The following is a 13,490-nucleotide window of genomic DNA, read 5'->3' as shown; positions in this document are numbered from 1 at the left end:
TGGGGTCTGTAATTGACAGTCCTTCCTGTGATTGACACAGGAGTGATAACCCAGGAGAGCTCCCCCTGCTGGTCTACCCCTTTCAATTTACTGAGGTCTCCCTTTACGAGTTTTCACCCTGGAGGCTTAGATGCGCCAGGCACTGTCCTTCCTGAATCTTCACACCTTTCTTAAGAAATAGGAATAACTTCTCCTATTTTCAGATCCATCAACTGAGACTGAGGGTGATATGCCTTGCCCCAAACTGCTGTAATTCATTTTCAGTCTCTTTCAGCCTTTTGCACTGTTCTAGGGAAGTTAAAAACAACCCGAGCATCCCCAAGAATAAACATAGTTCTCACATATTAGGCTCTCCTTATTTGAACCTGACCTGACTCATTCTTTTTACCTTATTTGGTTGTAATGACAACCCAACTAACTCTTATTGGGCCCAATTTATTTTTTTTAAGATTGTATTTATCTATTCATGAGAGACGGAGAAAGAGGCAGAGACACAGGCAGAGGGAGAAGCAGGCTTCCTGCGGGGAACCTGATGCGGTCTCAATCCCAGGACCCTAGGATCACGACCTGAGCCAAAGGTAGGTGCTCAACTACTGAGCCACCCAGCCTCCTCGTTGGACCCAGTTTAGAAAAGGAAACTGAGGCACGGGCAGGGTCAATAGCCTGGCTCAACATAACACAACCAGGAAGTGACAGAGACACGAGTTCAGCCATTCTCTCCACTCTATGTCCATGTAATCACCCCTTTTAGTGGTAACATCCTCCGATTCCATAGCTTCAAGGTCATGTCGGAATGGACAAAACAAATTATAAAAGAGCATGACTCATACGTTGCAATAAAAAACGGATATATGCTCAATATAGATCTGATTATCATCAAGGAAAGACCAGAACAGTTCCCTTTTTCTACCTATTCAAGTATTGTAAGTTATCTTTAAAAGCTATTATTTGTATCACTTTGGTTATGAGGTTATGCTGCTTCTTTTTAAATCTTCATATCAACAAGTTCTTTTTTATATATATAAAGATTTTATTTATTTATTCATGAGAGACACACAGAGGGGTGGGCAGAAACACAGGCAGAGTGAGACGCAGGCTCCATGCAGGGAGCCCGATATGGGACTCGATTCCAGGACTCCAGGATCATGCCCTGGGCCAAAGGCAGGCACCAAAACGCTGGGCCACCCAGGGAGCCCTTAACAAGTTCTTTTTTAAATAGATTTTTCCTGGGTCTAGGTTTGCAATTCAATTTATTTCAAACCAGTAAGCAACGTGCCTCTAAAACCAGAAAACTTGTTAATCAAACAAGGACAAACATGCTTCAAATCAAACGTGTGCGAAAAGGAGCAGAAGGTCGGGAGCTTCGTGACCAGTAAACCCCCAAGCTACGAGCCCAGAGAGGAACAGGGCTGGAGCGAAAGCAGCCCAGCTCCCACTGGGGAGGTTTGGGACAGGCTACGCCCCCTCCCGCACTACGTTCAAGGAACTGGTCCGGAACTCTCCTGCCAGGCCTCGGTGGAAATACCCCGGACGGTAAGCTTCCGGTGAGAATACGACTTCCGTGCGGGGCAGCCGATTTGGCTAGTTAAGCGGACCGGAAGTCCGTCACTCCTGACTGCCCGCCCCCTTCCTAAAGTGACGCACGGCGGGGTTGCCGGAAGAAGTGGCGAAGTTACTTTTGAGGGGATCCGAGAAGCGGCGGTGTGCCAGGGGATACAGAGAAGGAGGAGGAAAAGCAGAGCAAGGGGACAGAGGCAGGTGCACTAGAGTGTGGGGAGACTCGGGAGGCGTCCTGGGCCCGGGGCTTCCCGGCGTTCCCCGCGCTGCTCCGCTCAGCCTCCTTCTCTCCTTCCCCCCCTCCCTTCCGTAGCTCGCGCTGTCTCCGGTTGTTTCCAGGGCAACGGGAGTAGGAGACCCCGCGAGAGGCCGCCCACAAGACCCTCGCGCGCAGCCATGAGCCCCGCCCCCCACTGGTGTTCGGAGAGGGGCGGGACCTGGAGCGAGGTGTGGGGGCGGAGCGTGAAGGGAGGGGGTGGAGGCGTGGCCTGACGGGAGGTGGGGCGGGGCCTGCAGGGAGGGGCACCGGCGGGGCGGGGCAAGGGGCGGGGCGGGGCGTGATGGCTGCAGGGAGGGTGGGACCTGGTAGGCTTGGGCGGGACCTAGATGGAAAAGATAGGGGTGGGGCATGGGGAGGTGGTGGGGTCAGGGTGGGAGTTGGGGGTGCTATTTCCGCGGAGGTGGGGAGTTCTTACTCGTGGGTAGGGTGAAACTGGGTGGGATGGAGGAAGTGAGGGGGGAGCACGATGGAAGCAGAAAGGGCAGTACCTGCAGGAACGGAGTGGGCGGAGCCTACGGGAGGGGCGGAGTCTAGGTGAGGGCAGGGCTGAGAGCCTGTGGAGGCCTGGAGCGGTCGGGGGCGGGCTCTGTCCCAACCTGAGGAGAGGTCGCGCAGGCAGGCAGGGGCTAGGCGGGGGTCTCTGCAGTAAAGGAGGAGCCTGGAAAAATGGAAGAAACAGGTGCCCGCATCAGGACTTGGGGCTGGCCTAACCTGAGCCTCCCTGGCTCCACAAGGCTCTTGGTCCCCCGTATTATGCAGGTTTCTCCGTGACTCCACCATGTCCACCCCCACCACCAGTTCTCTGGACACGTCCTTGCCTGGTGAGTGAGCTCCTTCCCGGCCCAGCCCCGACCCCCGTGGCACAGTTGTCAGGAGAAACTAACTGTGCTTACCTCTCCCAGGAAATGGCCCGCCTCAAGCCAGCGCCCCGTCTTCTTCACCAGCGATAAAGGAGGAGGGTCCCGAACTGTGGCCTTCGGGTCCAGATCCTGATGTCCCAGGCAGCGATTGGGCCCACTCCGCTTGCAGCGGGGGTGAGATGGGGGCCAAGGACAGGGGCTGGGACAGGGTTGGGGAAGGATCCAGAAAGGGAGAAAGATCAGAAATGAGGATGGGAGGCTCCCAATTTCTCGTTAATTTTTTCTTCCATGCTTACTTGTCACTTTTTTTTTTCTTTTTTTGCCCGTGAGCATATTTTTTTCTTACTTGATGCCTCTTGTCATTTGTTCTTTGGGGTTCACTGATATGCACGGTTTTGTTTTTGAGACACCCTTTCCCTGGGTCACTGTCTGTATCCTGGCTTTTTGCTTCTCTCTTGTGGGGATGATCCTTGGGCTGCAATTTCCTTCCGAGGCCCTGTGTCTCAGGGTTCCTGACCACCCACCCCAGTTGTTCCAGACCCTGCTGAGGAACCTGAGCGCAAGCGAAAGAAAGGCCCAGCCCCAAAGATGCTGGGCCATGAGCTGTGCCGTGTGTGCGGGGACAAGGCTTCTGGCTTCCACTACAACGTGCTCAGCTGTGAAGGCTGCAAGGGTTTCTTCCGGCGCAGTGTGGTCCGAGGCGGGGCCAGGCGCTACGCCTGTCGGGGTGGCGGGACCTGCCAGATGGACGCCTTCATGCGGCGCAAGTGCCAGCAGTGCCGGCTGCGCAAGTGCAAGGAGGCCGGGATGAGGGAGCAGTGTGAGTGCTGGGGGGAGAGCCAGCCGGACCCCTGCCCAGCCCTGGGGCCTCTGCTGAGGCCTCTGTCTCCCGAACAGGCGTCCTCTCGGAGGAACAGATCCGAAAGAAGAAGATTCGGAAGCAGCAACAGCAGCAGCAGCAACAGTCACCCGTAGGGCCAATGGGCAGCAGCAGCACAGCCTGTGGACCTGGGGCCTCCCCAGGAGGATCTGATGGAGGCGGCCAGGGCTCTGGGGAAGGCGAGGGTATTCAGTTAACAGCTGCTCAGGAACTAATGATCCAACAGTTGGTGGCAGCTCAACTGCAGTGCAACAAACGCTCCTTCTCTGACCAGCCCAAAGTCACGGTACCTCCCCTCCCACAGCCTTGAAGGATGATGAGCATGGTGGGGTTGAGCCAGTGGGGCTGTAGCCAAGGGTATGGGGAGGTAACGAGCCTTCGGAGGGCAGGGCCTTGGAGAGGAGGGTCTCCTAGGGTACAGTCTTTGCTTCAAGGTGTCCCTGCAGCCTTGGGCTTGAGGGAGAAGTCCTGAGAATAACCCTGGCCCCTGTTTCCCCAGCCCTGGCCTCTGGGTGCAGACCCCCAGTCCCGCGATGCCCGCCAGCAGCGTTTTGCCCACTTCACGGAGCTAGCCATCATCTCAGTCCAGGAGATTGTGGATTTCGCCAAACAAGTGCCTGGCTTCCTGCAGCTGGGCCGCGAGGACCAGATCGCCCTCCTGAAGGCGTCTACCATTGAGGTAATGGGCAGTGTGCCCATCCTCTACAAGGCCCTTCCTTCCTGCCCATGAGGAGCTCCAGGGATAAGCCTCAGGAAAGCTGTTGGGAGTATAGTGATGAGCCATATACCTCCAGTTGTTGCCCTTGTGGAGAGGATACCCTAAGGGGAAGGCCAAAATACTAAACAGATAATCAGAGTCTCCCATGAGCCAAGGAGAAAAAGGAAAGGGGCTGGGGCTGGGAAAAATTGAGGATTGGGCTGGAAAGAATGTGGTGCTGTGGTGCTGGGAAGGCTATTCAGATGAGTTGGCATTTAATCCAAAGCAACCATAACAAATAAATATTGAATTCTTAGCATATATGAGGCTCCACTCCAAGTGCTGAGTATGTGGCAATGAAGAAAACAGACAGACTGCCTGTCCCCATGCCTCATAACCACCTGGGAAGAGTATCCCAAGTGGAGGGTGCTGTGGGTGCTAAACCTGGAGGAGAGAGAGTTTGGGGTATCTGACATGCTGACCGTAGGCTGGGGTGACTGAGGGAACAAGGGATGATTTCTGGCGAGATTAGGTCCCCCCACAGGCCAAGAGAGGGGAGACCAGTGGCTAAAGGGTCATAGGGACTCCTAGAGCCCCTGCCCCTGCCTACTTCTCTCCCTGCTGTCCCCAGATCATGCTGCTAGAGACAGCCAGACGCTACAACCATGAGACCGAGTGCATCACTTTCCTGAAGGACTTTACCTATAGCAAGGATGACTTCCACCGTGCAGGTACAACAGAGAGTGGACTGGCAGGGTGCAGGGCTGGTGCCCCTGCTGGGCCCCTACTGGTGGGAGACCTCAGTCCCTCATTCTTGTCTGCCTCATTTCTTTATTTCCAAAGCATGGGGAGCTATCCTTGTGGTGAGATAAGGGTACAGAATGCCGAGTCTGTGCACTAGGATGCAATGCAGGATGAGGTGAAGGGGGCTCTACTGTACATAGGGCATTTTGATTGGAATTAAGAAAAAACGCTCCCTCCTCCCAAAACCTGGTGTCACTGGAGGAAGACTGCATCTTAGTCCATTGCAACCTACTCAACTGTACGGGGCAGTCCTGGTCCCTGCCCTCCAAGAACATTCACCTGGGGATGTGACCTAGGTGGTGGGCTTTTGGAGGAAGTTGAGGCCTTAGGGGTGAGATTTATCACCTAGGAAAAGGGAATTGGGGAGTAGCATTGCCTTCTGGGAACCCCATGTACAAAAACGCTGTGCTCGTTCAGTCTCTGGGATTTCTCTATAAGTCCTGCTCTCCCTCACCACCTCTTCCTGGGGCACCTGTCTGTACTCCCACATGTGTGTTCCTAACCTCATCCTCTTCCCTTCCTCAAACCCCTGGCCATCTCAACCCCCTTTGAATATGAACTTGACAGGGGAGCAGTGAGTGGGGAGAATGATTTTGGCAGAGGGCCCTGAGGTAGGGGAAGACCTAGATGGTTTTAAGGAACTACAGTGAGGCATAGGGAGCTGGGGCTGGAGAGAAAGATGAGGTCCTACCAGTGTCTCTTCCTGGAACATTGCCAGGTCCCCTCGCTGGGTTCTCTTGAATGTCTGTTCACACCACAAACAGAAGGATCCTGTTAATACCAAGTCAGCCCATGTCCTTCCTCTGCTCACTAGCCTGCATGGCTCCGGTCTCACTGGAAGAAAAGACAGAGTCCTTGCCATGGCCCACAGGCACTGCAGGAGCCTCTCTGTGTTCATCTCCCATTCCCACTCTCCTCCTACCACACTGGCTTCCTCCCTGTTGTTGGAACCCAGCAACTGTGCTCCTGCCTCAGGGCTTTTGTAGTTGCCGGTCCCTCAGCCAACATGGGTGCCCAACTCACCCCTGGTTCATGTGGGACCTTTGTAGTTTCAACATTTAAAGACTTGAGGCCCTGAAAGCTGCCCAGTCCTGGGCAAAACAGACAGTGGTACCGACCTGGAACACTTATACATCCTTGTAACTTGTCCCTTTCCCTCCTTGGGTTGTCGCTCAAAGGTCACCCTACAGTGAGGCCTTCCTACAACATCACCATGCAGTGGCCACCTTGTCTAAGATGCTGATTTGGTTCTAGATGCCTCCATTGCCCTTCCTTATGTTAACCTTGATCCAGCAGAACCCATCACTCTCACAGGCCGAATGGCTCACTTACATGTTTGTCTGTTGTTTCTTCTCCTCAACCCCCAAATGCAAGTTCCACAAGAGGGGAGGCTTTGTCTTGTAAACAGCTCTACCCCGGAGCCTGGCACATAGTAGGTGATTGATAATGTTTGATGAATGAACGAACGCTCTTGGGAATAAGTTTAGGCTTTACTCTGAGCAGGGGTGGCTACCACAGGAATGACACAACGTAACCAAGGTTTAAAATTTTTTCCTTTCCTGAAGTCAGGAAGGAAGTGAAGGTAGGGTGGGGTCATAGAAAACACTGAAGAAATGTTCACTTTTGGTTACTCCTTCCTTTACTCAAGCAGGGGTTATAGCACACTTACCATGTGCCAGGCACTCATATAGGTGGTGGAGAAAGGTGAACAGATGTGACAAAGACACTAAAATTGCTGCCATTCTCAGTAGCAGGATCAGGACTCGGGAGTGGGGTCAGTCTGGGGCTGGGGGAGCTTATCAGGCTGGGCCTCCTGCTCCCACAGGCCTGCAGGTGGAGTTCATCAATCCCATCTTCGAGTTCTCTCGGGCCATGCGGCGGCTGGGTCTGGATGATGCCGAGTACGCCCTCCTCATTGCCATCAACATCTTCTCTGCTGACCGGCCCAATGTGCAGGAGCCCAGCCGCGTCGAAGCCCTACAGCAACCCTACGTGGAGGCGCTGCTCTCCTACACGCGCATCAAGAGGCCACAGGTACGGGATCCCTGGGTGGCGCAGCGGTTTAGCGCCTGCCTTTGGCCCAGGGCGCGATCCTGGAGACCTGGGATCAAATCCCACGTTGGGCTCCCGGTGCATGGAGCCTGCTTCTCCCTCTGCCTGTGTCTCTGCCTCTCTCTCTCACTGTGTGCCTATCATAAATAAATAAAAGTTAAAAAAAAAAAAAAAAAAAAAAAGAGGCCACAGGTAGGCGGCTCCTGGAGCTACCCAGAGCCCAGCCCTTCCTGCAGCCCTGGCAGGGGGACAGGAAGCCAAGACCCATGTGGGTAAGCCCAGGGCTGTGGTGTTACTTCCTCATCTGAGCCCAGCTCCCTTGGCAGCAGAGCTCTGAGCTCTGGCTGACATCCTCCCCGCAGAGTCTGTCCTCAGGCCCCCGTCCCCTGGCCAAGGAGCCAGGCCTAGTACAGGCATAGGGGTGGGGGCCCCCACGCTCTGCCCAGCCACTCCCCACCGTGCTGTCCTGGCTTGGCCCAGGGAGGGAGGCCCTCCTGGTGGTCCTGATGGGCCAAGTAGGCTGAGCAGAGCCTCACGAGTCACGAGACCCGGCCAAAGCCCACCTTCCTCCTGTCCCCATGCAGGACCAGCTGCGCTTCCCTCGAATGCTGATGAAGCTTGTGAGCTTGCGCACCCTGAGCTCTGTGCACTCCGAGCAGGTCTTTGCCCTGCGGCTTCAAGACAAGAAGCTGCCGCCTCTGCTGTCTGAGATCTGGGATGTCCACGAATGAGGGGCCTGGTGACCCTGCCCCACAGCCCTGTACCCTTCAGCAAATGGACATTGTTACCCCTTCCTCCTCCTGGAGTGGGAAGGGGCCCAGCCTGGGGTCCCACCTTGTGGCTTTTAGCACAAGCCCTGGCCCCACCAGCCCTCAGCCCTCGGGCGAGCCCCAGTCAGGGTCCAGGAGGCTCCCCCCTGCCCACTGAGTCTTCCTGGGAGGGCTGGATGGGTCATAGATCCCAACCTCTGACTCTCCTAGCACTACCAGCCGCCCTCCCCACCCAGCTTACACCTCAAGCTCACTGCGCACCTTGAACAGAGGGATTGGGGGACCTGAGGCTCTCCCCTCCAGCCTGAGAGACTGCAGGCCTCTTCCCCCTGTTCCTTTTATTTAATAAAAACTAAAAAAAAAAAAAAAAAAGACAAAAACAGGGAAATAAAAGTATGAATAGAAACCTGCCTTGAGCCAGAGTGAGTCAAGGATGTATATAGGTGTTGGGTGGTCAGGGTCTTCATTGATATCAGCCCCAAATCTTGTTGTGCTTCCAGGCTGGTAAAGGGTTTGAGGTAATGGGACTTGAACTCGGGGGGTGGGGGTGGGGCAGTTCCAAGGGGCTAACCTAATAGCCTTGGGGGTCATCTCCCTACAGGTGAGTTGCAGCCTGTTGAAGGAAAAAGAATTTAAAGTGATGGAGGGACTCGGGCTTTCACTACTCAAAAAATATTTGCTGAAGCCACTGGTGGGCTAGTCACTGTGCTGGCCATTCTGGGAATGCAGATATTCATCCAACAAATGTGTATAGGGCACTTACTGTGTGGCGAACAATTGTGTGCACTGGAAACGGGAGAACAAGATAAGGTTCGCTGGAGGTGGCTACCAGTCGGCTGGCCATAGGGGGTGATCAGGGTCAACTAGAATGTAAGTGTTATTAATAGGGGCTTTAATGGGGGCAGCTCGCAGCTGTGTGTGCATCTAGATGTACAAGGTACACAAGTCCTCATCAGGGCATCAAGATACCAAGACCAGGGTCCCGCCCCCTAAATTAAGGAAAGGGCACTGCCAACTTTGGATGGTAAGAGGCTGTGGTATGTTCAGAGTAAGGGCGGACTGCAGAGTTTTCAGAGTTCCTTTTTCCCCAGGGCCAGGCCCTGAGGGGTCACGGAAGTGAGCTGTTGGACAGTCCTGGCCAAGGGTGAAGGAGGTGTTGCCTGGAGGGACGGGCTGGGGACCGAAAGCTATGTTTTTTAGAGCAGGTAGGGGGAAGTAACTAGTTACAGGCGTCGTCCCATTCTAAGCAGTGTGCCTGGCTCCCCCACATGTGCCCACCCTGCGCTGAGTCTAATGCGGCTGGGAAGACTCAGGCCGTGAGACACAAGTGACCAGACCTCCCCTCCGCGGGGACGGCAGGCGTCAGGTCGCCAGCGGAAAGAAGGACAGCGCGCCGGGATCCATCCCGACTTGGCCTCCCACCGAAAGTGGGCTGAAGAGACCAGCGCCGCGCCGGCGGGCGAGGGGGCGGGGCCATGAGGACAGGGGGCGGGGCGCGCCGCTGCGCACACAGGTAGAAATCGACGAAGACGACGCCAGGAGGGGGCGAGGCTTGGGAGGAGTCGGACCCCGCAGGACGGGGCGGGGTTTGGCGAGAATTATGGAAAATAGGGAGAGGCCACATCCCAAGGTGGAAGGACAGGGCGTGATCTCTTCTCAGTTGAGCGGAGGGGCGTGGCCTGAGACCGCGTCGGGGCGTGGTCTCGCCCTACGGGCGCGGGAGGGGCGTGGCCCCGCTCGGCGCGCAGCGGCTCTGAGTCTGCGCGGGTAGAGTCAGGGGTCACGGCGGCGTAGACTGTGGCGGGAAAGGCTGTTTGAAGCGGGTCAGTAAGGGGAGAAGGGGGATTGCAGGGTTTCGGCCCGGCGGGGAAGGAGGTTGGAGGAGCCGGGCATGTAGGCCTGAGGAAGGGTTGCGAGGGGCGCGGAAGCGGGAGGGATCCCTTTGGCGCGCTGTACAGGGGCAAGGGCCGGTGGTCGTGGGAACGCGCGGGAAGATGACCGGGCCTGGGGGGCCCTCGGAGTGCGGGGGGGGAGCTTGTGCTTGGCGCCTGGCCCCCGGGGCGAGCTGGGGGATGGACCCCTGGAGGGTCTTTGGGGCGACGGGATCTCGGACGCGTTGGAGGACTGAATTGGTGCACGTGGGAGCATGGTGTCACGCTTTATTCACTAAATATTGAGTACCCTGTGCCAGGCACTGTTCTGGAAGCAGAGACTACAGCCTGAATAAGTTAGGGGAGTCCTTGCCTGGGGAGAAGATAGACAGGAGCCTAGTGATAAGTATTAATGTTAAAGCAATGCTCTTGGGGTCTGATACATTGTCCAAAGTGAAATAAAACAGGGTAGCCAGGCTCTTTAGCTGGAGTGATCAAAAATCGCCTTTCTGGGGATGTGACATTTGACAGAGAAGTCAGCCATGTAAAGAAAAGAAAGGTCTGGACAGAGGGACCATCAAGTGCAAAGGCCCTGAGGCAAATTTAGTGTGTTTGTAGCTGGACCCAAGAAAACAAGTGAGGCTGGAGACATGTTGGGGAATCAGATCCTTGTAGATGTTGGTGTGGGGTTTGGCTTTTATTCTAGGTTCCACCGGGAAGCCATGGGGGGTTTTGAGCATCAGAGCAACAGGACCTGCCCTGCCTTTTGAAAAACTTACAGGCTGCTGAGCGAAGATGGGATTGTAATGGGTACAAGAATGGAAGGAGGAAGGCCAGTTGAAAGGCAAGAGAGGATTGTCGGTGCCTCAGACTGCCGTGCTGTCAAATTGTCTTTGGGGTTTGAGCCAGCAGAACATGAGGGTGTAAGGAAGAAGAGCTCAGATGACTGGGTTATGTGGTTTGAGCAACAGGCTGAATGGAGAAGGCTAAGGCGGAGCAGGTTTGGGGTGCCACTCTGAGGTGGCAGTGAGTGGGCAGGGTGATAACAGTTTCTCAGCTTCATAGCCCCACCCGTGCCAGGAACCTATGGATATCCATATCCATCTCTCCCCTTCCTTGCTGCTCATCACCACTCAGGCCTCCTGTCCCATAGAGAGGTTCCTTCCCCACTGATGGCCTCTTGGCCACGCTATTCCCTTCTCTTGCAATGCTTTTTCTCCTCTTCAGCCCTTCTTGCAGTCAGCTGCTTTTATGGCAGATCCTTTGCTGGGCATTGGGGAGCCAACGAGAATTCAGTTTGGTGGGGAGGAGCACAGATCTCAGTCCAGAGTGCTCAGAACCAATGCGAGGCAGCACTAGTCTTTGGGAGGCGAGAGAAGTGGCAGAGGCTGAGGGGAGACTTGTGGGGTTGGTGTTATTTAACAGGAGTCTAAACCAACATAATTTGAAGTGGCCTGTGTTCCAGGCACTGTGCTGAGTGATGATGCTGGGACCCCGACTTGACTGACACCCTAACCCCTGTGTTTTGAGGAGCTTATGTTCTGAAGCAGTTCCGGCTTCAGAATATGAACATGGGTATTGAATGTGGGTGCACATGTGCAGTAACAGAAGCAGTACTAGCTGCAGTGAGTGCCCCAAGGGGCCACCGAGTATCCTGGAAGAGTTAAACTGGAGCTGAGTCTCTGGAAGAAGAGGAGTTTAAGTGACTGAAAAAAGGGGTGAGCTCATCCAACAAACAACTTCCCCACAGCCAGGCCTTGTGCTGGGCATTGCCAAGGACTCAGAGAAGCGACAGACCCTACCCTGTCCTGAGGGGGGTTCCTGTCTGGTGAGATGTCAGACACAGGCCCAGATGGTTCCTGACATGCAAACAAGGGTAGCGGAGTCAGGGAGGCCCCCAAGGAGGGACAAGGCCAAAGCATGAAAAGTGTAGCTTTCTGGGGGATGGGGGGGAGAGGGGTGCATAGTTACTTTTGTAAACTGATCATTCTGTCACTAGATGTGTATGAGCCAGGACACGGGGATGAGCAAGCAGAGGTGTCCACCTCCAGTCTGTGTCTACTGCTGGGCAGAGAGCAGTTCACCCCTGCATCTCGCCTGGCACCCCTGGCCACCGGCAGTCTGTAGTACTGGTTAACAGTGGGGCTCTGGATTGAGCCTGCCTATCTTTGAACCCTCCGAGCTAGCTGTGCCACCTTGGGCAGGTCGCTTCATCTCTCTGGACCTTGGTTCTGGTCACTGTTTTGGAAGGTAACAGCACCTATCTCTGAAGTTTTTTTGAAGATTCTGTGAGTTCCTTCATTCTTCATTTGGTAGATGTTTATTCAGCACATCCTCTGTCCTAGGCCCTCTTCAGGGCGCATGAAACATAGCAGGAAACAGGACAAAATCTCTCATAGTTTTCATTCGCATTGTGGGGATGGACAGTGAACAAGATAAATAAGCAGTGGTTCTCAGAATTGAGTGGCCTTGGAATCCCTCCAGGGCTCGTTACCATAGATTCTGGACCCCCCAGCCCCCGAGAGTTTGATTCCGTTGGGCCTGACCAATTAGCATCCAGCACATTCCCACGTGAAGCTCAAGCTGCAGGTCCAGGACTATGCTTTGAGAATTCTAAGAACTGATACAGTGCATCACGCAGCGATAAGTACCATCTGGAAAACGTAAAACAGGAAAAGGGGTTGGAGGGTATCAGTGTGGGGCAGTGGAGATTGTTCTTTTAAACAGGCCTTACTGGGGTACCTGACTGGCTTAGTCGGTGGAGCATGCAGCTCTTGATCTCGGGGTTGTGAGTACGAGCCCCATGTTGGGTGTGGATTACTTAAAAATAAAAATCTTAAAAAAAAAAAAAAAAACAGGCCTCACTGAGAAGGTGACATTTGAGCAAAAACCTGAAGGAGAGGTGGGAGGAAGCCATGGGAACATCTGGGGAAGAGTATTTGTCAGGGCAGAGGGAACAGTCTGTCAAAGGTCCTGAGGTAGGACCAAGCCTGGAGTGCTTAAGGAACAGAGAGGAAACAAGTGGCTGGAACCAAATGAACAAGGGGGAGAGGGCAGAGATAAGTGTCTAAAAGGGAAGGTCTTGTGGGCCACCCTGAGGACTTGGCTTTAGTTCTGCATAAGGTGGAACCTAGGGCAGCTTCTGAGCAGAGCAGGGATGGGATGATCTGACACATTTGTACAGGATCCGTCTGGTTGCTGTGTGAAGAATACACTGATAGGGGGCAGGGTGGAATGAGGGACACCCTAGTGGAAGGCTCTTCATTTATTGAACAGATAGTTCAATAAATGTGTGCCAGGCTCTATTGTAGACTCTGGAACGCCTCCCTGACAACACACACCAAATCCCTGCCTGCGCTGGGCTCATGCTGGGCTCAGGTTCCAGCAGGGGGAGACAAACAGCAACCACAACAGAAAGCTGCAAACAATCCTAGAAAGTCAGAGGACCCTGGGCTGGGAGCCGGCAGGGACTGGAAAGTGGTGAGACTCAGGTCTCATAGAGCCTATGAGATTTGCAGGGGAAACAAACATGTGGTATGAGGGAGGGGAAGAGAGAAGCTGGGGTGACTCCCAGGTTGTTGGCCTGGTAGGAGCTGCCTTTTCCTGAACTGGGGGAGACTGAGGGGTTCAGGGAGCAGGTTTGCAGGGAGATGAGGGGCCTGGCTATGGAGTGTGGGATGCCTAAGCAGACGTCCTCATAGTAAGCAGCTTGCCTCTGT

The 13,490-nt window shown here is 54.6% G+C and overlaps 2 protein-coding genes across 2 annotated transcripts in view; both read left to right on the top strand.

Annotated features, from left to right (window-relative positions):
* Positions 1-1,624: 1,624 nt before the first annotated feature.
* On the top strand, positions 1,625-8,310 carry NR1H2 (nuclear receptor subfamily 1 group H member 2). The gene is made up of 10 exons (XM_055312068.1): positions 1,625-1,758; positions 1,871-2,004; positions 2,597-2,658; positions 2,740-2,871; positions 3,227-3,517; positions 3,595-3,863; positions 4,077-4,256; positions 4,906-5,005; positions 6,904-7,112; positions 7,715-8,310. Exons 3-10 carry the CDS (start codon positions 2,616-2,618, stop codon positions 7,859-7,861), a joined length of 1,371 nt encoding a protein of 456 aa, XP_055168043.1. The 5' UTR covers positions 1,625-1,758; positions 1,871-2,004; positions 2,597-2,615; the 3' UTR covers positions 7,862-8,310.
* A 1,375-nt stretch (positions 8,311-9,685) lies between these two features.
* Positions 9,686-13,490, top strand: part of POLD1 (DNA polymerase delta 1, catalytic subunit) — a 28,772-nt gene continuing 24,967 nt past the window's right edge. The window contains exon 1 of the mRNA XM_055311415.1: positions 9,686-9,723. The gene's annotated coding sequence lies outside the window, so the exon portion shown is untranslated. The remainder of the gene's footprint in view (positions 9,724-13,490) is intronic.

The sequence above is a fragment of the Nyctereutes procyonoides genome, unplaced genomic scaffold (genome assembly GCF_905146905.1).
Source record: "Nyctereutes procyonoides isolate TBG_1078 unplaced genomic scaffold, NYPRO_anot_genome, whole genome shotgun sequence".
Lineage (NCBI taxonomy): Eukaryota > Metazoa > Chordata > Mammalia > Carnivora > Canidae > Nyctereutes > Nyctereutes procyonoides.
This window is presented reverse-complemented; position numbering and strand designations above follow the sequence as displayed.